Genomic DNA, 27083 nt, shown 5'->3' on the forward strand with positions numbered 1-27083 from the left:
AGAGCCCAGAGGGAGCCAGGAGGCAAGGGAGAGTGCAGGGCACTGCCAGTCACAGCTTCATGCAGGCAGAAAAATACAAACCAATTTGCGCAGATTTAAAACCCACGGAAGGCCACTTAGTTGGTAAACGAGTTGGAATCTAATTAAAGGACCTTGCAGGGCTGGGGGAGGGAGAGCTCACCTGCCTAGGAGGAGCTGTTGCATGGGGGGCAGGGGCAGGATAGGGGAGAAAGCTGGGTCCCAGCAGCTCCCAGTAGGGCTTCTGGGGCTTTCCCCAGGGAGAGAGAATTTGGGGGGGGTTGGGTACCCTGGGGGCGGGCACTGTCCCAGCCAGATGCTGCCTCTGCCAGCATTTCCTTCTCACCCATCCCTAGGCTGACTCTGTCCTGCTGATTCTGTCCACTTGCTCAGAGGGAGCGCCCCCAGGGCAGGGCCTCTTCCCTCAAAATGGGCCCATCCCAGGGCAGGCTCCATGTTTCCCCCATCAGACTAGGGGCTCACCTAGGACAGAGCCTTGTCTCCTCCTCAGACTGGCCAGTCCCTAAGGGCAGGGCCTGTGCCCCCTCTCTGAGGGGAGATAGGGTAAGGCCCCTGTTTACCTCATTAGATTGGAAACTCCCTCAGACTGGGGCCTCCTTGATGACAGAGGTACCACCCCAACCAGACTGGGTGGTCTCGCCAGAAGGAACTGGGTGAGGCGATGAGACCCGCAAGCCAACTCAGGAGTAGGCGTGGCCTCGCACCCTCGGGCCAGAGGCCTGGCTCTGCGGGGCTGAGGAGTTTCTGCTCCCTTCCACCTGCTGTCCCCACCCCCACGTCCACAGGCCACACAGCACAGCAGCCCTCTAACCCCTCAGCTCTTATCTCTGAGGCAGGGAAGAGCGATGCCTTGAAACTGTTCTGCTTGTCTCTCTCTTTGACTTGAAAACCATGCTCTGCTCTTCCTCCGGCCAAACGCCTTTCACAGGAAGGAAACCGAGGCACAGAGAGCAAACCTACTGGGTCAAACAGGAGCTGGCGGCAGAGCCAGAAATGGAACCCAGGCATCCCAGTCCCCAGGGACAAGGATTTTTCCACCCCCACTATGCCACTTCCCAGAAAGCAACTGACAAGGGATCCCCTCTCCAGGCGGCAGGCCTCTGGAGGGCCGACTAACAACCTACTTAGGAGGAACCAGCAGCGAGGTAGAAAACATGCCACAGAGCCCTGGGCCCAAAGGAGAGCAGAGCTGTGGGTCACAGCCCAGCCACACCCCAGGTGCTCACCCCAGCCAGCGGGATGCTCACCACTCAGAAATCAGGGTCCCTGCGTGATGTCCTAACCACACTCTTCAGACAAGGCCCCCCTCCTTGCAAAAGAGCCCACAAGCAAGCCCCTGACCAGAATTTCAAATATTCAACCCTCCTGGCACACCTTCCCAAGCAGGCCAAGCTACAGCACTGTCAAAAATCACTGAACTGGACAAGAGAAAGCTCTGTGCAAACCCAGCTCTGCCTGACTAGTTGTGCGACCTTGAGCAGGTCAGCAGCCTCTCTTAGCTTCAGTCCTCTCATTTGCTTTTGTTTTTCTTTTCTTTTCTTTTTTGTTAATGCTCACCCGAAGATATTTTTTCCATTGATTTTTTTTAGAGAGAATGGAAGGGAAGGAGGGCGGGGGAGAGAGAGAGAGAGAAAGCGAGAGAGAGAAACGTTGATGTGAGAGAGACAAGCACCCAACCTGGGCGGGGATCCTGAAACCCAGGTACATGCCCTTGACTGGGAATCAAACCTGCAATCCCTCTGTCCACGGCTGTTCTGACCGCTGAGCCAAATCAGCCAAGGCTGTGTGTGTGTGTGTGTTGTTGTTGTTGTTGTTTTTCCAAAGCTAGTAACACTCAGACAGGAATACAGGCTGCACACTGCACAAAGGCACTGGCCTAGGGAGCGTGTGGGAGACAGTTCCTCCCGGATCTACCCAGTTGCCCGATTTTGTCACTCCGCTGTCAGGATATCAGACCCAGGACGGTAGGGTTTTGATTTTTAGCTACTAATGAAGATCTGGCTAATTGGCTTCCCCCAGAAGGGAGGGGGCGGAGGGGCAGAGGGAAGCACATCACCCCCGGTCTGAAGCCTTTGCTGGAAAAGCTGGGAACAGCCCTGGCATGTGCCCACGCGGCGCAGCGTTCATGAGCTAGCTCCCGGTGGCGTCTCTACCATCACGCGCCCAGGGAAGGTGTCCTGTCAGCTGTGCATCTCCCTGGAGAGGCAGCGAGGAGGGACACAGGCCGGAGGAAGGGAAGGAGTGAACACAAGAGGGCAGGAGGAGAGGGAGGGAGGCGCCGGTCCTCCCAGCTTGGCTGCCACTCCAAGGAGGCTGCCAGAGCTCCTTCTCTCCCAAGGGACAGTCCAGCCTCAGGGTGCTAAGGTCAGGGCAGTGGGTGTGGGTGAGGGACATTTACCATGTCCCTAATGCCTGCCCAGAGGGACACATCCTGTTTCCCTGGGAAGAGACTCCAATCTGTTGGCAGTGAGGGGCAGGAGCCCCATCTATCCCACCCCCCTACCACAGGGAAGTGTCAATACCCAGTAATCACCCAGGGCCTCATATGTGTTGCAGGAGCCTCAGCCTGGCCAGACCCCTTCACAGCCTCCTCAGCAACACCACCCCTCATGGGGTCAGGCTCTCTCCAGGAGGCCTTTTCTCTTCCAGCACCCAGATGGTTCCCTCTGCCACCAGAAAGATCAGGGTCCTGCTGCCTCCAGGTTCCGAGCACATGCTCAGTTGCTCGCACACCCAGGCACACAATTCTCACTCACACTTCTGTCATCGCACTTGGGCACCGGGGCACATGCCCACATGCCAAGCACATGCTCACCTACATATACGCAGTCACAAACTGCCTCATCTGCACCCCCACAGCATCTACATGTACAGGGGCACTCCCAGGCTGGGCAGGACTGGGCTTAATACACAGACTCCACCCTGACTCACCACTCTGCCATCTTAGATGCCACAAGGACAGATGAGGTACCGTGCCCATGCACACATGTCATGTACATTGAAGATGCCCTGAGAGATCACAGCACATCTGGGAGCTCCATCAAGTGCCAGGTCAATACATCTCCAGCTTGCGGTGCAAGACAGTAGCGACCCCATTAACCCACCCTGAGTCCAGCTGCACCTTCTCAGGAAGGCAACTTCCTCAGCCCCTCTCCTTCTTTGTCAAGTTCAGAGTTCCCTTGCTGAAGTATTTACATTCTGTCTTGAAATAGATGGATGAGCCACTCCACTCTGATCAGTGCTCAGCCAACAAGGCAATGCCAAGGACTGAGATGCTCCTCTCAGGCCTGAGCACCAGCCCATGTTCTACCTCCACAGATACTCAGCCAGCCTCCCCCACCAGGGCGAGGGGCCGGTGCACCTGCCGCAGGTGAAGACAGGGCTCAGCCCTCCCCGCACAGGTTAATTACTCTACTGTCCAGCAAGCCAACCAAGAATGTAGGCTGTCAAGGTTGGTACCATGAGAGACTGCAGGAAGCAGGAGGCAGGGAGCCCAGAGTTCAGAGAAGACAGGAGGAGACTCAGCGAGTTTCCTGCCAACCACTGGGTCTGGGCTGACCTGGGAGGCCTGGTCAGATACCGAGGACACCTTTCAGAAGTCCTCCCTGTAGTCCAACCAGAACCTTCCCAGGATCCGGGAAGGTGGAGCATAGGCTGGAAGGCAGGGGAGAGATAAAGTCTCCCCTTCCATCTATCTGCAAGGGACCCCAAAACCCCCACTGTCCTGACAGTCTACAAGGGCTCCTACAGCCGTTATCATTCAATTCTGAGTGACCTTGGGAGGTTGCCCTCCCCCATTCCACAGGTGAGGAAGCGGAGGTTCAGGAAGGGGTGACTTGGCCAAGGTCAGAGGTGAGCCTGATCTCAGCTGTGGGGGTTCTCAGCCCAGATTCCACTTCTTTTCCTACACCCGGCTGCCCCTGAGGAAGATGCTGGTTCTGCCCCCGAGGCATCCCTGAGTCTCTGTCCGAGCCAGTGAGCCAGAGCCCCTTGCGTCTCCCCCTTCCATCCAGCTGCCTGAGAAGGAAACACAAACTGCCCTCTTTCCCAGAGAAGACGGACCCTCAACCTCATCCTCTTCAAGGAGACCTGCACTGGCAGAGCCAAAGGGACTCTTCCCCAGGGCACTGCTGAGAGGTGGGAGAGGGGCAGGGGACAGAGCTGCCCCAAAGCCACAGGTGGGGATGGGGTGCCACAGTCCTGAAGGAGCCTCTGGGGAGCCTACCCTTGCCTGGCCCTCTTCTCACATCTTAGCTGGGTACAGAGTCTTCCCAACCCCTGGACAGGCTGTGCTGAGACAGGAAAACTGCAAGTTCTCCCTGTTTCAGGAACACCAGGCAGCCAGGGCTTGGATACCGCCAAGAAGAGAGAGCTCATTACATCCAAGGCACCAATCATTTTGCGGGGCTCCTGCTTCCTTAAAATGAGCCATCCTCTGTGTCGGTGGCCTTCACAGGGGCCTTTGGAAGAAGATGGAGGGTCCTGAACTCAAATGTTCTCTTTTGAGCCCAACATCTCAGGTCCTTCTCTGTGTGGCCTGGTCACTGCTCCCTCCCCAGCCATCTGCACTGCCCTATGTTGGGTGAGCCCCATGTTGTCACCACCCCTCTTAGTTGGTAGCCTTCATAACTATTCCAATGGTCCATATGATGTCTGAGCAGCCCAGATGACCCCTTTCTACTTCTGTCCTCATCAGCCCTCCCCCTGATCCCCAGCATGCGTGCCAGAGAAAAGAAAAGCCCAGGGCATACACAGCCCTGCTCTGGGACCAGAATGTTCCTTCTTCCTTGCCTCCCACTCCTCACGCTCAGGCCTCCCTTGACCTGAGGGCTCGGAGGGGGCCAACTGGACTCCTCCTGCCTGAAATGGGTGGCTCTCCTGGCAAGGTCAGCTGACCCTGCCTGCTCCTTCCAGGCATTTCCATCTGCCCTCAGTGCCTGGCCTTGCTAATGTGACTCAAGGAGTCTGCTCTGGGTCTTAGCCCCTTGCTAACAACCATGCCCCGCACAGCCCCAGCAAGGCAGATCCAAGCTCAAGGCACCAAAGGATGTGCCCAGGAGTCTCAGTGGGCAGGCTGCTTTGCCTGTTATTCTCTGGTTCGTGGCCTGAGGCCCTGGATGCCCTGTCCGGCAGTCAGCCATCTCAGGGGTATAGCCCAGCCACACTTTGAGTACTGGAAAACCACAGCCCACAAGATAATATCTGATGATTATTAACCACACAGTGCTTCCTCCCTCCGACCTACTTCCTCCTCCCCAGTGCTGCCCCTGCCCTGCTGCCAGAGGGCCCAGGCTTGGAATGAGAGTCTCCTCCACCCCTAGCTGCTTCCCTAGCTGTGCCCTATGTCTGTATCCCATGCTCGCACTGTGGCTAATTCTGGCGTCTCATCAGACAGTAATTATGGGGGAACGAGCAGTGCTGTCATCTCTGCAGCTCGGCACCTGTCACCACGTCGCCATCCCCAGGCTGCTGGGACGAGACCGCAAGCTGAGGGAGGAGGGGTGCGCTGGCATGAGGGGCACCTACTCCCTCCTCGCCTCTGCAGCTCTCATCTCCTTCAACCCTACCTACCCTCAAGGCACATAATGCATGTCAACCAGGAGGCCACTAGCCTCCCCATTACCCAGAGCAGGTACCGAATGCATGTGTCATGGGTCACATGTATACACATCCATGACCAACACGAAGTAGGAAGAACCCAGCAAGCCAAGGCTCAAATCTTGCCTTGGCCACTTCCCATACACGACCTTGAACAAATCATTTTACTTCTCTGGCCGTCAGTTTCCTCAACAGCAAAACAGGAAAAATGGTGCCTGCCTTGGGGAAGATGGGAAGAAATAAATATGTAAAGTATGTAGTGCAGTGCCTGGCACGTGGATGGTCATGTATTCACTCAGCAAACAATCAGTACACATCTACTACGTACTGTGCAGTGTGAGGATGTCAAGACAAATTAATTGCAGTTTAGCAAAAGCCACACTCGGGCCACTTGAGACACAGGCATTTTGTTTGGCTGGTGGTGTTATGTTTTGTTTTCTTTGAATGTTAATGCCTTTAAAGGGCACATGTGCTCTTCTCCTCACCACAGTCCCCACCATTCCCTATTGTCCTCACCCACTGCTTCACCTTATCCTGCCCCTGAAGGCACCGAGTTTGCTGTCCCCAAGAGTAAACATGGACTAGTTGGCTGTTATGTCCAAAACCAATGGCCACAAGAGATTTGCCGGTGCTGTGGGAGTCAGAGGGGCCAGCCAGAGGTGGTCAGGGAGGGGCACCTCACGGAGATGCTGGCTAAGGGAGGAGCAGGAATGGCAGGTGACAAAGGGAGGGTGGTCCTGGAAGAAGAGTCACAGAAACAAGGGCTGGCAGAGGAAAAGCCAGGCCTAATGGGAGCTGGTGGAGACAAAGCTGTCTCAGGAGGTCCCTCCTGGTGTTAGATCTCCAGGCCCCAGACTTCAGCACCTTCCACTTCTCCAGATCCCTCCAGGATGCTTTCTTGGGTGGTCTTATTGGTGGAGCTAGGATATAAGACCACCTCCCCTTGTCTCACAACCAAGCAGCTGTCACAACCAAGCCACTGAGTCACTTCCCTGTCCTCATGGGTCTTTCTCCCCAGATGGAGAGGAACTCAGAACCAAAAGGAGGTCCACAAATGGGAACTCTCTAAGGTCCAGTCCCCCTCCCCACCCCACCCCACCCACCCCTAAGTCTCCCCAGGGACAGAACCAGGAATGGGGTTGGGGAGGAAGACCGGCATGAACCTCAGAGTTAATTTTCAGTGGCATGAACCATGGAGGAACCCTGCTTGTGGGAGCGCAGAAGTGAGACAAAGGCGCACCATTCCACATACAGCATGAGGGACTGAGGCTAGATCTGAGAAAGGCAGAAAGGGGGCTGAAGCTTCCATGATGGATGATCTGTGTGACCCTTGGCGTGATGCTTACCCCCTCTGGTTTGCCTCCTCCCCTGTAAATGAGACCAGAGCATCGAGCTCAGGACGGTTGTAAGGATGAACCGAACTAACAAACGGACAGAGCTTAACGTAGCATATATGCCTCATATCTTATGGGTCGTCAGTATCTGCATTATCACCAGGGATGACTTTTCCTCCCAAACTCAGCAACAGCTACATGAGCCCCCGACCCCTTGCCAGCCCTCCACCCTCCACTCCCTTCTCTTTCAGAGCCCACAGAGGGAGCTCAGGTCTCTACTAACCTCAACCAGTCATTGAGGGGCTGACCCCATGGTGCCCACCTCTGTGGCTGCCTCCCACCGCCACCCCAGGCATCATTCTAACAATCCTTCACAGCTCTTGTCCAAAACCCACCCAGGTCTCATCCCCTCTGGGTGTAAGAAGTACAGTCTTGAAAGGTATTGAGCTCCCTGACTCTGGAAGCATTCCAGAAGAGGGCGGGTTAAAGAGGGCGGCAGCTTTCAGGCCCCCTCCCTGGTTCTCTGCCCCTGAGCCCACCCTGCAGGCCCTCTGCTGTTTGTGCGGGGAAGGGGGGGTGGCCTGCAAGGCCAGGGCAGGGCAGAGGGGAAGGACTGCGGGTCTCTAGTCACGCCTGCCTTCTCCTGGCAACAGCCGCTGAGGATGGGGGAGGGGAGGGAGCAGTGCCCTGGCTCTTTTAGGAAAACGGTAATTTTAATTAAGAGGCAGACAAACGAGCGAGAGCTCTGCATTTTGTCTCGGAGCAAAGTTATTAAAAAGCCATCAAGGCGGCGACAGCCACAGTGGCAAGGAGAGCTGCCTCCCCAGGCTGCCTGCCTGGATTGGGGCTAGAGCATCCTTCAGGGAGTGGGAGAAGGGCTGGAGGACACGGAGGCACAAACAGCCAAGAGGGGGGATTCTGCAGCCCCTCTCCCATGGTGGGGGCAGGGGCGGCACCCACATAGTACCCAGGGCACAGCCTGCCCACCCCAGGGCAGGGCAGGAACAGGGAGGGGGAACAGAAAGGAAACCAGCAATTGGGCAGCCCCTGCTGTGGGCCAGGCTCTGGATAAGCCACTGCCTTTCCTTTACTCTTAACACTGCTTGGCAGGTGTCCTTGCACCATTTCCCCGGAAGGACATGGAGGCTCAGGAAGGACAGGTGGTCTGCCCTAGGCCACACAGCTAGGAAATAGCCTAAACGGGGTCTGGAGCCAGGCTAGACTGACTCTCAAGTCCAGAACTCCAGGTTGCTGGTCCTGGGCACAGAAGCGGGGGGGTGAGGCTCTCTGCCCATTCTCCCTCCCGAGCCTGGGCTTCCCCAGGCCCTGTGAAGTGCCCTCAGCTCTGGCCCAACAATGCTGCCCATAGTCACCAGGGTCACCAGGGTCTTGGGGCAGGGAGCTAGTCACTGCTTGCTTGGTAGGGGCACACTACGAGAGGGGTGCCATTGGGTCAAGGGACACTCTACAAGGACATAAAGTACAGAGCAGCTGCCAGGAGAGGAAGCAGGGGCGGACAGGGGCATCACGGGACATAGAGTCAGCCCTGGGATGGGGCAGGCACTCCACAGTCAGCTGGCCAGGCCACAGCCCCAGGGCCCACAGCTGGTGAATTCAGACAACCCCTTAAACTCTACTGGCTCACCTGTCTCGGTCACTGTTGGACTCTGAGCCTAGCCCAGTGACTGGCACAGAGAAGGTTTTCAATAAACCTTTTTTGAATGAATGAGTAGATGAATAAATGCAGGAATGAACAAACGACTGAATAAATGAAATGAGATCTCAGGGTTGCAATTGTCTATAAACTAATCAACGATGTGTTGAGGTAGGATGTGATCCCATCTCCCATCCCCCACCATCTGGCCATGGCTGGATCATGAGCTTCCTTCCCCCCAGGAGAAAGACCCCTTACTCCTGACTCCCTCCCCCAAGGCCACCAGTCCCCTCAGCAGAGGGCTCCTGTCTCCTCCACCCTCTGCAGTTACATGGAAGCTTTGCCACCAGCACACACATGTACATGCACACGTGCTTGCACACACACGCTAACTCACATGCACACACATGCACACAGACACATTCTCTGCCAGGCAAGGTGCCCTTCCCCGGGTCAGGTCTCTGCTGTCCCCTCCCCTGGCAAAGGTCTGGGCCCACCAGGGATGGCCCCCTCCCCCATTCCTGACCCTCTAGGCTGGGGAGGGGCATCTGGCTGAGAAGCAGGGAGAGTGGAATGGTGGGGGAGGCCTCCCTCCTGGCTTACCAACCTGGAGACTTTAAACAGAGGGAACAGAGTCCTGGAGACTTCCCTCCCGCTGCACGCTGGAGCCCTGGGTGAGGGACAGGAAAGGAGGAAAGTCGTGAATGAATGCCCAGAGCTGGGGGAGAGGAGTTGGAGAAAGGAAGGGGCTGGGGCAGGGCTCCCTACGTGGGCTGGGCTGGACAGGGGCCTTGGGCCATGGGCGAGGAGGGGCAGGGACAGCAAGGCAGAGCCTCAGGAGCTGTCCCTTTGCCCATGGCTGGGGCTGGAGGGCAGGCAGAATAGAGACTGGGTATTGGAGGAAGAACAGGGGCTGAAGGGGTAGACACCAGTGGGAGACAGACAGGAGGACAGACAGCAGGACAACACAGAAAACACAGGATCCCCAGAATGAGGGCCCCAGGACAGACAGCCTACAAGCTGGCTCTCTTCCCAGAAATGGGACAGATTCTTTCCTGGGGTGCCCACACAAAATCCTAAATGACAACACTCTGGAAGGCTCATCTACCTCCCCAACCAAAGTCACCCTATTCTGGAAGGTGGGTGGGCTCAGAGTCAGAGGGGCCTGCTATCACTGCTCTGCTGACAGCCCTCTCCCAGCCCGAGACCCCCATAGGCTCCACTCAGCCCCTAACCCTGAGGAAGGTCCCCCCCCCCCCCCCCGACTGTAACAGAGGAAACAGGCATTTCACACCCAACAAGCATTCACCACTCAAACTGTGATAGGGGCTGTGGGGGGAGGCAGCCCTGCCTCAGATTGCCCAAACCCCTGAATCTCACTCCTGCTCTACACCCACCTCAAACTGCCAGGGCAGGGCCCCCTCCTCAACTGTCCGTTATGGCTGCCTCTTCTCACCCTACAGGGAAGTCCTTCTAACTGTACTCTGTTCCCCCCATGCTGCAATAGTCACCTCTCACCCGAGGTTTCACTTTCTGAAGTTTCAGTTACTCGTGGTCAACTGCAGTCCGAAAATATTCCATGAAAAATTCCAGAAATAAACAATTCATACGTTTTAAATTGTGCGCCATCCTAAGTAGCATGATGAAACCTTTCACCTTCCTGCTCTGTCCCACCTGAGAAACGGCTCACCACTTTGTCCCGTGTTTTTACTGTATACACTCCCCACCGGTCAGCGGCAGTCTCAGTTATCAGATCCACGGCCACTGCATCGCAGTGCTTGTGCTCAAGTCACCCTTATTTTACTGAATAATGGCCCCACAGTCATTCACATAATGACTTTTACAGTGTATCGTTATAACTGTTCCATTTTATTATTAGTTACTATGGTTAAACTCTTACTGTGACTAATTTATAAATTAAACTTTATCATAGGTATGTATAGATAGGAAAAAATATAATGTATATAGGTTTGGTGCTATCTGCAGTCTCAGGCATCCACTGGGGGTCTTGGGAGGTATTCCCATATATAAGGGGGCTACTATATCTGTCTATTGCCTTGCATCCTGGGGCATGAAGCATTAAGACCAATCCTACCTGGAGATACTGTAGCCCAGGCACCCTCATGGGCACAGCCCTCACTTTGCTGACCCAGACCCATCCATACCCACATCACGTCTGGCTGCAAGCATTCACAGAGCCCCCTGCCAATCTTATGGTCCAATTTTCCCACCGATTACCCAAGACGCAGGCATCCCAGGGAGAAACAACTGTCAACTCCAGATGTTGGGACATTGACTAGGGGGAAAAAATCAAGAATGCTCACTAACATGTTTAGCCTCATAAGGCTTCCTGGGTGAGGCAGTGGGGGCTGTGGGTGGGGCACGGACAGAGGGCCACAGGGTAGGGGGAGTGAAGACTCAGGAGGGCTAGCTTTCCTCTCACCATCAGCCATAAGTGGCAGCTCCAGAGGCCCAGCTCTAGATAGGCTGAGATCTAAAACCCAATCTGGTTTTCTCATGTAAGCCCCTTCTTCCAGGGAGAATGGTCTCCCATTCAATCATTCAACTCGATAGAGAAGAGGAAGATGAAGACAAAGAGATTACTATTTATTGAAAGTTTATGATGTGCCAGGAACTGGGCCTGTATTACCTCATTTAATCCTGGTACCCACCCAGTGAGGAAACCACCGTTATCACCCCAATTTACAGATGAGGACACTGAGCTTCAGAGAGGTAAAGTGATTTGCCCAAAACCACACAGGGATTCAGAGCCGGGATGCCAGCCCAGATTTGTCTGACTCCAGAACCTGAGCTCTTGACCACTGAGTTAAACTGCCTCCCATCCATTTTCCCCAGTCTTGGCTATTTCCTATTCAATGACCTCTGGGAAGTTCTGACTAAAGTCTAACCTCTTTCCATCCCATGCTCCCGTATAAACTATTTCTTAAGGACAATAAGTGAAAGAGAAGGCTTCGCTTCAGTATCTTTCTGCCTCGTCTTAGGGGTGGGAGGCAGATGATTCTAATCCTGAGCTGTTGATGGACCAGGGACCAGGGACCAGGGGAAGGGGGTGAGCTGTCAGGTTCAGGACAAGTGGGTCCAGGATTTCCTGAGCTTCATCTTTAAGAGACTTCTGGCTCTCCAGGAGCCCCTCTCCTGCTCTCCCTGCTCCATCATGGAAGAGGCTCAGGAAGCCCCTCAAAGGCCTTCTTGTTTTAAGAGCCTAGAAAGTCAGGGGGCTGCCAAGTCCTAAAACCCCTCGCTTTTCCTTAGAGCCCTAACTTTCAACTTAGGAGGCTGGGACAAGAATGGGGATTCATCAGGCCAGCCTGCCACTGGTAGGCAGGAAACAGCCCAGAGCAGGCAGAGAGGCCGGGCATGTCTGCACAGGGCTTCAGTGAACCTCAGAATGCCTTCCCGATGAGCAGGGATCCTCAATTCTTCCCCAACGAGGCAGATGCCTGTGCCTCTGGTGATGCTACAGAAGCCCATGTGTCTGCAATTATCAAATGCGGGGGGGGGGGGGGGGGGGCAGAACACCCCCCTCCGCCTCCTATGCTCCCTACAAACCTCTCTAGCTAGGGCCTCTCCGTGGGGTCTCTGGATCTGGGGGGCCCCCCTGGGTCCCTGGGTCTGGGTCTCTAGCACGCTCTGGATGGGGTGGAAAAGAAGCCAGTGTCCAGGCATGAGGATGTTTGCAGAGGTGAAGAAGGCAGGCAGGTGAAAGCCCAACTCCTTCCCAGTCTTAGGTGAATCCACGCCAGGACGTGCAGGCAGCTGGGCCAGGTGGCTGAGGCTATCAGGAACCAGAAAGAGGTTGTCCTGGGAGATGAGCCACCTCAGTGGAGGAAAATGCGGACTGGATCACAGTCCATGGCTGGAATGGAGTGTGACTAGGTAGTTCTGCAGCGGTGGGAGGAAACGAGCGAGTTTATGATTCAGATGACAGCTGAATCCTATAGCCACTCCTTTATCTACCCTCCAGGCTGAGAGGACAGATTTAGGCAAGGTATGACTTTGGAGCAGGAGGGACTGTTTGTAAGGGGGGTGTGTGTGTGTGACTGCGGGTGCAAGCGCCAATATTCTCTTGGGCCAAATTTCCATTTTTCCTGGTGTAGCTGGAGCTGGAAAATATTCTTCCCACCCTCTATGTGGACAGGCCTTTATTATCTCAGGGGAGAGGAGGTGGGTAGAACCTGTGACAGCTGGAAAAGGCCTTAGAGATTCTCTAGTTCCACCCTCTCTTCCCACACCAAGGACACTGAAGACCGGAGCGGGCAACTGCCTCACCCCAGGTAACAGCAGTAGGGAAGGTAGACAAGCTGACACCAGTCCAATGCTTTCTCTTTACATTGTCCTTCACCTCTCTGTCATTGAGGATCAAAGAGTAACTTCCCTGTCCCCTCTGAACCTCTCTCCACCATGGCCCCCTGCACTCTGCCAACCACAGCAGCCACAAGAGCTTAAACCAAGGCCCTGCCCCTAGTCCACTCAAGTTAAAGGTCATGTCCACCAATCCCCTTCCCCTAGCCTACTCATGCTCATACACACCTATCATGGAGGAAAAACATGCGAAAAACACCACCAGAGCTCCCCACCCTGGAGCAGCCACCCTTCACAGGGCCACCCTTTGCATACCACCACCACCACCACCACTGGGAGGTCTTCCTTCCTATCTAACCTCCGTTCCTCCTGCTGCAGCGTGGGCCTGCTTCCTCTCAAGCTGTCCGGTGCAAAGATAGGGGGAGGGGAAGAAGAACAGGTTTCCCAGCCTCCAAACCCTTCTGTTTGCCCAGCAGAGAGGAGGGCAGGGTGTCCCAGGGTGGCTGGGCCCTGAGCCCAGTGCATGCGTGGGGCACAAGGGGTGCAGTGGGGGAGTGGCAGACTGAATGTGGGAGAAACTGCTCTTCTGAGAATGGTTCCTCCAACTCCTCAGGCCCTGTAAAATACTAAATCTCAGGCTTTGGGGAGGGTCTTCTCTAGGTTCAGAGACATTTGTTCCCACCCCCATACTGTTTATTGAGTGTTTATTGTGTCAGGCACTGTCCTAGACATTTTCATCTGTTATTTCATTTAATTTTCACAACAATTCCATGGTCAGAAACTAATCTTCCCCTGGGATAGTCCGTCCTTAAGACCAACTAACCCCATCCCTCTTGCTGCACTTCCGCAGGCCCAGTTCTCCTTGGAGGTGAAGGACATTTTTGCTCCTGTCTTCAGAAGTTCCCACCATTACTCAGTGGCCCCACATTATCTTCTCCAGGTGCCAACCTTTAACCCAGTCTTGTCCCATGTGATGGGCATTATAGGGGTGAAGGGAACTGAGGCAGGACTAGGGCCTGGGATCAGGGCACTGGCCTGTGCCAAATATAGAGCACATACCAGGCAGCGGAGAGGAGGCCCTGGGGGTAGTCCCCATGAGATCAGGCTGGACCAGCAGAGGTGGGGGCAGAACTGAGAGCAGTAGGTTCTCCCTCTCTCCCTCCCATCCTGATTATGTCTGTGACCCTTGCAGGGGGCAGGGGGCCTCACCTTTAGTGTAGTGACTAGGCAGGGCCCAGAGATGCAAAGATCTAGTTCTCTCAGTGATTATCTCTCAGGTCCAGGTTCCCACCCACGCATACCCAGAGCCCAGGGGGCTGAGCAGAAGTGGGCAGGGGTACAGGGCGGCAGGACTTGTCCTGGGCTGTGAGTGGGAGCTGAAGCCAGAGGAGGAACTCTTACACCTAGCTCTGCTCCTGGCATCCAGAGAGTACTGAGGCCTCCTGGTGCAGGGGGGAGACGCCCAAGCCCCTCTGCCAGCTGCATGGGGTTCCACACAGAGTTCCACACACCCAGTGGTAGCCATGGGCAACTTTGGTGAATTTACACACTACTGGGTTTCCCTGTTTGGACCTTTTAGAGCCAAAGAGATGAGGGCAGGGGTCCCCTCCACTAGGGCTTTTCCCCCATCCTGCCTCCAGCATGGGTGGAACAGAGGGGCCAGACCCACTTCCCCAGGGAATGCTCAGGCCTCAGCTTCCACCCCTTGGGAGATTCAAGCAGGGAAAGCATAGGCCAATGGGCAAGGGGAATGGGAATGGTGGGTGGGACTCTGGTCCCTGTGGGTGGTACCCACCCCCTTCCAGCAGGCACCATTAATATATGCAAAGCATATGCAAATCATCCAGAAGAGAGACACAACACGGTTGGAATGTCAGAAGAGACCTTGAAGATGATCCAGCCCATACCTCCTCCTTTTACAGGTGAGGAAGAGGCCCCACCAGAAAGGGACTGGCTCAAGGTCATTCGGACATTTGGGCACTGAGGAAGGAGCCTAATGAGGTCTTTACTCAGTCCAGTTCTCTTTCCATGACAGTCTTGTCTTTCATATGGGGGTTTACAAAGGGGCAAAGGGGGCACAAGGTCTAGATGGGGCTCCAGAAAGGCCCCCACCTTCCTGCCTCTGAACTGGAGATGGTGTAGTGAGTGTGAGGGGAGCAGTGGGCAGTGATGCCTGGGATTGTGGGTGACCAGAAGGATGGAGGGGCCAGAGGCATTGTTTTCCTGCAGCCAAGCGGCAGAAGGCAGCAGAACTGGAGTGTCTGAGCCCAATGTCAGGGCAAGGTGCCTGCTGTGGTGTGGGGAGGGGAATGACGGCCTTACTACACACACATCCCTAAGTGCTCAGCAACCCCCTTCCGCCTGGACTCTGACGACTATGGCACCGGACAGGCCATAATAAACCCAGGCCCATCCCTTCCTTGGCTGCAGCTGCCCTCCCACCCCCCAACTTGGCTTCTCAACCTTCCAGACAGACCTAGAAAGCAAAACCTAGGCTGGGGAAAGGAAGACAGACAGATGGGAGGGGCCAGACAGAAAAAGAAAAGGGGAGACTGAGGAGCAGAGGGGGAGACTAGGGGGAGAGAGCATGAAGGGCAGAGCAGGAGAAACAGGGGTGGGGGGAGATCACGAGGAAGGAAGTGGGGAAGACTGAGGGGCACAGAGGGGACTGTGGGAGTAGGGGAGCAGAGAGGGGAAGGCTCCCAGCCTCCGGAACTGAAGGACAAAGCTGGAGCCTGGATATGAGGCATAGGAGCCCCATCGAGGCCTGGGGCTGTCTGGCAGGAGTTGGGGACCATGGCCCTGCCCCTCTGCCCACCTCCCCAGCAACTCCCCAGGCTGCCAGGAAATCAGTCCTCCCTCCTCTGCCTTCTTCCCTCCCTCTTTCTATCCCTCCCCTCCTTTCTTCCCTCCCTCCCTCCTCCCAACCCCCTCCCTCGGGGCAGGCAAGCCTGCTTCCTAGCCAAACCCAAAGCCTTCATCTCCGCTATTCAGAGCTGGGAATGAAAGAAGGGGAAGCGAGTGCAGCCCTCAAACCCGCTGACGGCCAGATTTTTATTATCTTTGCTGGAATAGGCCCTAGGAAGTCAACAAGGGAATCTTCAAAGAGCCTCTCAGTGGCTCACTGAAGCCTGCACCTGCACTGACTGGCCCACTCACCACAGGCAGCCAGAGCTTGGGGACACAATCTGTCCCCCAACTCCCACTAAGCCCAGAGACCAGATCCGAGGCTGCCAAGAGCCTCACCCTCAGCCCCTGTGCCAAGGCAGGGGCCACTTGGCCAGGCAGCCAGGCTCAAAGGCCAGACCCAGCGCGCTGGGCCTCAGAGGCAGTCTCTGTCCCTCTCTGGACCTCGAGTACACAAACGAAGGAAGAAATCAGATCTCTTTGCCAAGGCTTGGAGGAGATAAGTGCTTGGGATTCCTAGAAAGAGAAGCTTTTGTGGCAAGCCCTAGATTCTTCCCCTAGATCCTTCACCTGAACTCTCTGCCTGCCCCACACCCACAGACCCCTCAATTGCCTGTTGATTCCCCTTCATAGAAGCCCTCCCAACCACAGCTGCCCCTCCATTCCTGAGCCCCAGGCCCACTACTCAGGATGATCCTCGAACCCCAGACAGCTCCCTCCATTCAAATCCTCAACTCCATCTGCCTTCTTTCCTCAAAACCGAACCTGGGGTAGGGGTGGGGCTAAAATAAACCTGGTACTTCATAAAACCCTCTCCCTCCTAAGCTTGGATTTTGTCACAGAAAGACAAGGTTGGCATTGAGCAGATGGCAGTCATGCCACCACCACCACCCCTGCCCGCCAGCTCTGACCACACCATTGAGATCAATGCCCGAAGCCAAAGAAGGAATCAATGGTTCTAATTAAACCCTTTTTCCAGGGTGGGTTCCTGGCCAGAGAGAAAGAGCATCCAAGGCTCTGCATCCCAGCACCCAACCCCATTTCCTATAAATCTTTAAGAAACCTGGAGCCCAGCAGGAATCAGGTTTTGAAGACCCCAGAACCCCACATTAGGCAAAGAGGCAAGCAGAAAGCCTAGAGTCAGGGCAGTTCTCATTCCCAGGGACCTTTCCCCTAGGAGAGCCCCCCTCAGCACACAGCACAGCCTGAGGACCACAGCTGCTTCTTCCGGATCCCCAGAGCACATGGGGGGCCCAAGTGTCCATCCCCCCCAAGGGTCATCACAATAACTGGTCATCATGGTAAGGGTGGAAGAAGCAGGGTTGTGGGGGCACTGGACAAAGACCCTCTTGTCCCCAAGGCGGGATGGCAGGAAGCCAGGGCAAAGCCTTTGCACTCGCTGCCAGCGGTGCCTGGGTGCCAGGCAGTCTGGGTTGGGGGGATCTTATTCTTGGGACCCCCCCTCCCCTTATGCCCATAGCCCTCACCCCCATCCCTTGCTTTTACACCAGGCCATCAGCTGAGTCTCTGCCCCAACCAATCTCAGTTTGCCTGGAGCCCTCCTTCCTGTGTGAATGACAGGCCCTGACACTTGCCCATAGTAGCCCCAGCACCAACCAGAAACAGCAAAAACTCTCACACATAAACCATGACTGCCCTCCACATACATACAAACACACAACCTCACAGAAACCACCACCATCACAGCTGCCAACAATGATGACAGAGCCTCATATTTTCAGTGACAGTCTCCATCAAATGCATCATCAATTCTTTAAGATCAGCAAAAGAGATATGGAAGGGAATGAGGGAAACTGAGGCAGAGTTAGACAGCAAAGCAGCTGACTCAAGGTCACTCAGACCAAGATATCCAAAGTTCCACCTCCCACCCCAAGTGCTCAAACCCCAAGCCAAAAACCATTCAGACCCACAAGCCTGGAAGTCTGGTCAGCTACTCCCCACTCCCAGCTCTCATCTGTTTCCCAAAAAAACAGAAGCTCCTACATCTTCAGCTTCAGCCAAGAACCCTCAGCTCAGGGAACCCACTTCCCTTAAAGTTGGGGGCTGCAAGACCTCCTGGTTTCATAGTGTTTGGGCGGACGGAAAGACAGTCTGGGATCTCCTCTTTGCACAATCCCTGCTCCTGCTCACCTGGCTCCCTTCGGCCCCCGGGGTCCTTTGGTCCGGCCTCCTCCCTGGGAGATCGGGAGCTGCCCTCAGCTGTCCTCTCCCACCAGGCCAGGGCAAAGCGCCGAAGGCACTGCCAGGGCTGCATGGGGAGGGGTGGGGCGGGGGTGCTCGCACTAGCAGCCGCACACGCCGCGCCGGGCCCTGCCAGCCGAGCTGCGGAGGCACCCGGCCGGCCCCCTCGGCTTCCACCAGCATCCTGCTGCCCCCACCGACGGGACTCGGAGCTGGTCCCGGAGCTTCTGACGTAGCAGGGGGGTGCGTGGGAGGGGAGGGGGAGCCATGGCGCGTCCCCTCCCCAGCCCCGCCCTCGGCCGCTCAGCCTCCAGCGGTCCCCAACTCCGCACTAATCCTAGATGCTCTGCCCAGCTGGGGGCGCCCTCCGCTGCCCTCTTCAGGGGGAGGGCTTAAGATCAAATAGCCCCTCCCCAGCCCCTCCCCCTTATAGCCCCTCCCTACCCGCCAGCTGAGCTGGGAGCGGGTCCCCAGTTTCTGCAACTGCTGCCTAGGCTCCGAGGTCTCCAGGGCTAGGGCCCCGAGGTGAGGGGGGCGGGGTGGGTGGTGGTGGGGAATGCAGGCTTGTATCCTGGCAACACAGCCAGCCCCAGAATGCACTCATCCCCTCCTTCCCTGGGGGACTGGCTCAAAGCGCCTACCACCACCACCACCCAAGTGCCTGCACCCCATCCTGGGACCTGAGGAGGAGGCCTTGGATGCTCCCCCCACTTCTCCATTCCCCCCGCCTCCCCTTTCATCCTCCTCTTCCTCCACCTTGGATGGCCCACGCCCCTCCCCCACTGTCCTCACCATCCGTTCCCCTTCCTCTTCTCCCACCCCTTGCCCCCTCCACACAGACCCCTCTCAATTTAACCCCTCGGGCCCCCTCCCCCGGCATTACGAGGCCCTCCCCACCCGGCCTCCAGCCTCGCCAATTCCTGACCCCCCCTCGGGTCCCAGCGCTCCGCTCGCCCGGGTCCTTTTCCCAAGCCGGGCGCGCCGCGGCCCCCTGCCCCCCACACACACCTGCGCCCGGAGCATCCCTCGCCCCTCCGGCCGCCGCCTCCCGGACCCGGCCGCCGCCCCCGCCCCCGGCCGAGGGGAAAACACACAAAGAAAACAGAAATACCTTCCACTTAAGCATGGAGGCACATTAGGGAGGAGAGAGACAGGGACATGCCTTGGGACGGAGCGTTCCCCATCGGGCGGGGCGCGGGGGGCGGGGGCCCCGGGCCGGCCTGCCTGGCGCTCGCTCTCTGGCCGCCTCTCGGGCTCCTTGCTCTGCCCCAGCCCCGGGGCGCGGTGCCAGGCGGGCAGGCCGGGGGCGCGGGCCCCGCCGGGGTGGACCAGCTGGGAGGGCGCCGGCGGCCGGGCGTGTGGGTGCGCGCGCGCGCGCGGGCGTGTCACCGAGTGTGCGAGAGCGAGTGTGTGTGTGTGTGTGTGTGTGTGTGTGTGTGTGTGTGTGTGTGTGTGAGCGCGCGAGAGAGCCGGCGCGGGTGTGTCACTGCGGGCGGGAGCGCGCGCGGCGCGGGCACGAGCCTGTGGCCAGAACGTACAAAGGGCCGCCCCGGGCGGGGAGAGCGGGGAGGGGAGGGGGCACCGCGCCTTGCGCCCTCCAGCAGCACGGCGGGATCCCGCGGCGCGCGGCCGGGCCGGGGTGCGGGGCGCGCTCCCGCTCCCCTTCTCTCTCCACCTGCTTCTCCCATCCCCAGCTATCCTCGCACCACTATAGAGACAAATACCTAAGGCCCAGAACCGACTTTGGGGGAGGGGGTGCACCTCGAGAATTGTGGGGACTTCTCGGTCTCCAAGGCCCCGCGCGCCTTGGGATGGAGAAGCTTTCGGGGAGGGACGGAACAAGGAGGCAAGGCCGGGCGGCGGGACTGGGGGGGGGACACTCTTTAGCCAAGGTGACCTCCGAAAGCTACAGCCGGCCTAAGCAGGGAGAGTCCGGACCCTCCTCCGCTTCTGCCCGGACGCTCCCCTCCCCCCTTGCTTAGACACCGCTCAGATCCAGGGACCCAGTCCCCCAGGCGCCCCCTGCTGGGCCGTCTCCTCGCCCCCAGCTCGGGTTGCGACCCCTCCTGCAGGCAGCTGCTGGAACTGCAGGGGCTTATGCTAGCAGTGAGGTGTGTCTAGGATCACCTGTCAAGTAGGACCCCAAACGAGGGCCCTTTCTCACACTTCGCTTGGTGACTCCATTGCCACCTCCACCTTAGCCTGCAGAGGCCCACCCCCCACCTTACTCCCACCCGGCCCCTTACTCCCACCCCTTCCTTAATCCTACCTTGGCCTACCTGTGTGATCCACAGACTTTTCCAACTGGGACCAGCACTGACTCCTCCTGTCCTGGTTGTTTGCTCCCTCTCTCTCTCCAGTTTTCTGTCCTGTTTCTTCTCTCCCAAGCTTCTCTTGGGAAGGGTAAGATGAGCTAAGTCCCCTGCCCCTTTTATTTACTCCCGGCATCCCCACAGCCAGTTTAGATGAGCAAGGAGCCTGCACAGTACATCTCCTTGCTACAGGCCACCAGGCAGAGTGGCAGGCAGGCAGAGAGTTGGGAGAGAAGACCCCACCCCAAGAGGCCCAAATGACAAACCGGTTTCCCCACTTCCTGTTCTACCCAGTCGCTGCCTTAATCTAGGCTCTCTGACTTTCCTGCCCGCCCCCAGACCTGCCCCTGAGCCAGCCACATGCCTGGCTAAGGGCAAGTCCCCGATGCCCCTTAGAGATTAATCTCCAGTTGCAGTAATTTAGGTGGCAGGGCCAGCGCAGGAGGAGGAGGGGGCCCTTCCCAGCTCCAGCCAGACTGCTAAGGAAGGCAGCCAATCTTGGACACACCGTTTGGGCACACGACCCCAGCAGTCACTCTGACTTCTCCCCTCTTGAGCCAGCTGCCTCTCCCTCTGCCAACTGGACAGTGCCCATCTTTTGGCCTCTGAGTGTGCACTGGGCACTTGTCCAGCTCCCTGCCTGGCTGCCTGCCCAGGATGGGCATGGGAGGCAGCTGGCCCTGTGTAAGAGAGGGGTTGACAAGGGGAGGGGGGCTTTTCCTCAGCTGTGTGGACACTACCTTTCAGGCCTCTCAAAGCCCTGAAGTTGGGGGCTCACACTGCTGCTCGCGACATTCAAATCCCCACTTAACTACACAGGACTCTGTCTTTTGCCTCTCCCTCAGGTACCCCCTATGAAACAAGGTTTCTTCCCTCCTTTACTTTGTGCCCACCTAAGAGGAAGGGTATCAGCAGATGCTTTACCCATATTCTCTCATTTAATCCTCTCAACAACCCTGCAGAAGTGGGCATTTTCAGCCCCATTTCAGAGATAAAAGTTGAGGCTTAGATAGGTATAGCCACTTGTCCAAGCTGAGAGCAGCAAAGCTGAAATTCAAACCCGATCTGCCTGACTCCAAAGCTCCCAGCCTCTTTTCTATCACCGCCACAATCTCCTAACCCTGTGGGCTGCCAGGAGCAGGACTAACCTCTGGTACATGTTTCATGGTGGATGGGAGAGGGTGGGCTCCAGAATGTGGCTGAGTGTTAAGACATACATTTACGTCAAGGTTAAGAAACTGGGCATTATATCCTGGATGACAATTGCAAAGATACTCGTTCTGTCACATGGAGATTTTTTCTGCCCTTATGCTAAATGCCAAGAAGCCACTGCCTCTGAGAGTGAGGGGGAGAGACTCCATGAATCAATCCTTAGAGATTAGAAACAGTTTCAAAGACGTCAGCAGGACAATGTGTTCATTTTTCCCCACTCTAAGTTGACCTGCATCATGAGGGCCCCCTCCATATGGAGGAGTTTAAATCAGATTTAGGTAACATTTTTTATGTATCTACCTTACTTTGTCAAGACAATCCTTAACATTCCTGATCATCTGCATACTGTGAGCTCATCTGACTCCCTTCTCTCCTCCATACCCACCCAATCCAGGACAGTGGCCTTCAAGTGTCCCAAGGAGGGATGAGAAAGGATACAGCTCCTGAACAGGAGCAAAGACCCAGAGGCTCCAAGTGGAGACACAGAGCAGATGGCCTGGCACCATCAACCCCTGGATCCTCTGCCCCCATCCCCAGGGAAGATAGATGCCTCCTCCCTGTCCCATCAGATCTCAGAAGCAGAGGCTCCTGGGGCAGGGAGAAGATTTATCAGGGCTCAAGCAACACAGGTATGATTTTTCCAGACGAGAGATGAGAATTGCTCCTGTAAGCTGGCATGGTGCCTGGCACAACCAATGTGCCAGCTGCCTCCACCTGAGATGCCTCAGGTGTCACCCCGCCCCCACTCTCATTCTGCAACAGGTAACTTCCCCCTGGCCCTCCTCCCCTGCGTCTCTCGCCTTGCTCTCATTTGGGAGGGGGCAGCTGGCACTGCCCACCTTGCCCTTCTGAGTCACCCCACCCAGCCTCCTAATCTGCTCCTGGGATCCTACAGTAGGGTTATGTGGGAGCACCCTAAAGCTGAAAACACTCAGCCTCGCCTCTCCTTCCCCAACGTGCAGTTGGAATAGAAGTTGCACCTGGACACACATCTGAACAGAAACAGGGTGATAGGGCCTGGGGTGAACAGAGAGGGGCACAGGGGCCTCTAGGGAAAGGCACAAGGAGAGGGTGATGCAGAAATCATGTCTAGACACCCTGAACTGCTCCCTCTGCCACCTTGGAGCCTCCCACCCCAGATCCTCAAGAAAGCCCCCTGCCAGTGGGGCTACGGTCAGGCCAGTACATTTCATGGGCCCCTTTTGGACCATCCAAGCTCCACCAAGGAGTTTGCGGGCAGTGAGGGCACTGGGATTTGGCCCTGTTCTGGGGAGAGAGTGACCAAGGCAGTGACCTGGCATCTAGGGCAGAAGCTGGTGTGGGTGGGGGCGCTGAGGAGGAAGCGGGTGCTTCCCTTTGCTGAAGGCCTGCACTCTTCTGACCACTCTCCCAGGCCCTCTCCCACACCCTACAGGAGAGGAGTAAATGGCTGTAAGTTTCAAAAGGCCCTCCTTCATTCACAGAGGTCCCTCTCCTCCCCTGCTTGTGATTGTAATGAATGCTAATAATACTCAATAATTGATGCCCTCATTAGCACATCAAACCCACTTTGAACATGGATGGGAGGTTCTCTGGGGGCCTGACTGTAGCCAGCCCCCTCCAAAGAAACTCATCTTACTGCTTCCAGCTGGGAGGGACCCTGGTAGAAGCACTTGCAAAGAGAAGCTTAAATGCCACCCTCTGGGAATTTTCTGAGCACAAGGCTCTGTCTTCCCTGTCACATGGCAAGCAAGATCCTATCTCTCCGGTAAGCCTGGGAGCACTGAGTAGCCCACGTTAACCAGGGCTCCCCCTCATGGCAGGGCAGTTGTTCTTACACTAAAGAGAGAATCAGAGTCACCGACAGGGCCTGTTAAAACAGGACTGCTGGCCCCATGCCCAAAGTTTGAGGAGAGGCCTGAGAATTGCATTTTTAATAAGTTCCCAGGTGATGCTGCTACTGGTGGTCAGAAACCACACTTTCAGAACCCATAGAGTTCAGGGCTGGCTTCTCCTTGCTTTCCCAGCTTAGGGCTTTGCCTGCTAATGTGGCTCAGCTGGCAGGTCACTGCAGGGCCTGGCACACAGGGAGTGCCCTCCCCTTTCCTCAGACTACCACCAAGGCCACTTCTGCCACCATACACGCCCTTGACAACTCCCTTCTCCCCAGACCTTGACTGTCGATCTTGAAGGACAGAGATGACCAGAACTGGATCTCCTATCCCCAGCTACTAGCCACCATGCTGGGGCGCTGCAGGCACACGTGGGTCTCCTTTCCTGGGAGAAGGCGGGAACAAAGGCAAGGGAGAGACTTCCCTATACGCCCCTCACTTTGGGGTGACCTACCAGGCCTAGGTGGGGAGAGGGATTCATGGATACAGTCCATGAACCTGCAGGCAGCTCCCTACCTCCTTCCTTCCCACCCAGTCCCCTAGGTGTCTTTGGAGAGTAAATGTCAGCCTTAGTGCTCTGGAGGGGGTGAGTAAGAAGACTGGAGCAAGACTGTAGAGATGGAAGGGAAGGGGGGAAGAGGGTGGGCAGAAGAGAACATGAGAGGGGAACCAAAACACAGCAGACAAGGAGAGAAGAGAGGGTGAAAAAGAGTGGGGAGGGAGGGAAAGAGGGGGGGAAGGAGGGAGGGAAAGAGGGGGATGAGAGGCCCAGGAAAGGGAAAGGGAAGAGAAGACAGATGAGGAGAGGGGACTGGAGCAGGGAGGAGGAGGGAGGCAGTCTGAATCTATCCCTGAGAGCATATATTGCGAGCTACTGGGGCCCAGGTGGACCACAAGCCCAACTCCTGCAGGGCTACATCCAGCTTGGCTTTGAAGCTCTAGATTTCACCATCTGATCCACATGCCTGGTGAGAAAGGGAACACACACGTACACACACACACACACACACACACACACACACACTGCCACTCCAGCCAGCAGGGTGGGGAACAGAGCAGGTATCACCCGACCTGTTTCACCCGCGCCAGCACCTGGTGACCATCTCCTTGCTTTCCAAGGTCACAGCAATCTCCTGTGTAACAATGAAATGAGACGGACCCTCAGACACTGCTCGTAGGAATGTGAAACGGTTCGGCAACTCTGGGAAACAGTTTGGCAGTTCTTCAAAAAGTTAAACATAGAATCACCATATGACCCAACGCCTCAGTGTCCTTCAGTGGGAGGTGGATAAGCTATCTGTGATAAGGCCATACAACGGAACATTATTGGTCCGTGTAAAGAAATGAAGTACTAATTCATGCTTAACATGGATGAACCTCAAAAACGTCACGTAAATGAAAGGAGCCAGACACAAAAGTTCACATATAGTACGACTCTGCTTACATGAAATATCCCAAATCGGTAAATCCATAAAGAATTGTCTGGGGGAGAAGTGGGGAGCAACTGCTTCATGCATATGGAGCTTCCTTTTGGGGTAATGGAAATGTTTGGGAACTAAATAGATTCGGTGGCTGCACTACATGGTGAATACACTAAATGCTACCGTGTTGTTCACTTTAATTCTATGTATGTGAATTTCACCTCAATTTTTAAAAGTTATCATGAAAATAGGAGTTTTCCTGGGAGTTCATCAAGTCAACTGCAGATTTCAGAGTCTACCTCCTTTGGAAACGGGAGCTTGTGCCTACATGAGTCATGGCCTTTCCTGATGCCTGGGCACAGGGCATCTGCTCTGAAGACTGGGGAGATGCTCACGGAACCCCAGGATGCAGTTTTCTGGACCCACATTGCATCCCTGCAGCCCCCTCCTCTGCCTGGCTCCCACCCCGAGGGAGGCTCCCTTTCAGGCTCCTGCTTCCTAAGCAAGCAGCAGATGTGTGATCTGGCACTGAGGAGCTCTGCTCCCCATCTTCAGCTAGCCTCCTGCAGGCCCACCCCTCCCTGATCTTGCTCCAAACAATTTTTAAAATCCTCTGGTTTTCCTTCCGACAGATTTTTTTAATCACCCCCCAAGTGGACTCCCTGCTCTCTGGAATCTCTTACTCCCCATAATCCCCTCTCCATGTGCCAGGCCCTGGGCGGGCTCCCAGGATGAATCAGGCACATTTGCTGCTCCCCACTGCACTAAAGCCCCATTAGATCCTTCCACTGAAAGACCTTTTTTAAAAAATTGATTTTAAAGAGAGAGGAAGGGGGAGGGAGAAGGAGAGAGAAACATCGATTGGTTACCTCCCATACACACACAGACCGGGGATGGAACCCGCAACCTGGGCGCGTGCCCTGACCAAAATCGAACCAGCAACCTTTCGGTGCACATGACGACACTCAACCAACTGAGCCACATGGGTCAGGGCCACTCAAAGACCTTCAGTGACCACTCCCCACAGTAGGGGGTATGTCCTTTGGGGACCCCGAACCCTTTTTGGTTCTGACAAATGAATATACATGCTCATCCACAAGGAATCTCTGGCCCCCCCTGACCTCTGCAGCCTATCCAAGGACCCCTAGGGCGGGGCTATTCTAAGAGTGGAAAGTGTGTGTCCCCACCACTGCCTCTGTCCCCAGGCGCCCAGGTCCAGCCCAGGAGCAAACACCATTCCCAGGTCTTTGGGTCTCTCAGGCTTGCTCTGTGATCATGAGCACTTTCTTACCCGAACAGCAGCATACATACAATACACACCTCAGAATATGAACTGGAGATTGTTCTGCCTCGGCACATAGAAAGGTACCCGTTGGTGGGTGTTTAGGCTGTTTCCAGGGCAAGGGATAGCCTGGTAGTTACTTTATTTCACACAATGTGAGCCTATCTGTAGAATTAATTCCTCAGAGTGGAATAGCTGGATAAAATGTCTGTGCATAAGTGTTTGAAATATGAACCATTGTTTCTGTTTTTGCCCTGATTAGTGAATCCATAGCAAATAATTTTTCCCAGTTTGGCCAACTATTTCCCTTGTGGCATGCCAGCTTGGGAAACTGAAGCAGAGACTGCCCACCTCCCCCCTGGAAAAATAATAAATTGGGTGAGGACCCTGAAAGCAGAAATAATCCCAGCTTCATTGGTTAGAAAAATGCCCCAAAGATCCTGTCCACCTTAGGAAACAGAGGGAAGCAGGGGGTGTCTGGCCTGAAAAGAGAGAAACTAAATAATGATCACCTTGTGTGTGAACAAGGAGACAAGCCTTAGAACAGCCAAGGGTCCCGTTGCAGCAAGAGACTGAAGTTAGCTCCAAGTGTGAACTTCCTGCTAGTGCAAGAGGGGTGATGATGGCCTGGCACCAGGGAACAACTGTGGGTGACTCCCTACTCAGAGATCATTAAACCAGGATTAAGGGTGGAGGACCTGCCAGGCCTGCTGGGAGCAGAAGGCTGGAGCAGGTGACCATTTAGCCAAGTGAGGGCACATCCTAGCCTAGGTGAAAAGGCAGAGAATTGGATTAAGAAGGCAGGGCCCAGAGCTTTATAGTCTTCAAAGTAATCCCATAATCGAGCCTTTGAGGAAGACAGCAAGGATTATGAGCAGCCCATTCTGCTGATGAGAAAACCGAAGCCCAGAGAAGTTAAGAAACTTGG

General features: G+C 55.7%; 1 protein-coding gene across 1 annotated transcript in view; it reads right to left on the reverse strand.

Moving 5' to 3' along the window:
• Positions 1 to 18326, reverse strand: part of SRCIN1 (SRC kinase signaling inhibitor 1) — a gene marked incomplete at its 5' end in the record, with an annotated part of 66878 nt that extends 48552 nt beyond the window's left edge. The window contains 2 exons of the mRNA XM_081162004.1: positions 18007 to 18124; positions 18255 to 18326. Of these exons, the coding sequence (XP_081018130.1) occupies positions 18007 to 18124; positions 18255 to 18326 (190 nt within the window). The remainder of the gene's footprint in view (positions 1 to 18006; positions 18125 to 18254) is intronic.
• Between the last annotated feature and the right edge of the window lie 8757 nt (positions 18327 to 27083).

The sequence above is a fragment of the Miniopterus schreibersii genome, assembly GCF_964146895.1.
Source record: "Miniopterus schreibersii genome assembly, chromosome: 16".
NCBI lineage: Eukaryota > Metazoa > Chordata > Mammalia > Chiroptera > Miniopteridae > Miniopterus > Miniopterus schreibersii.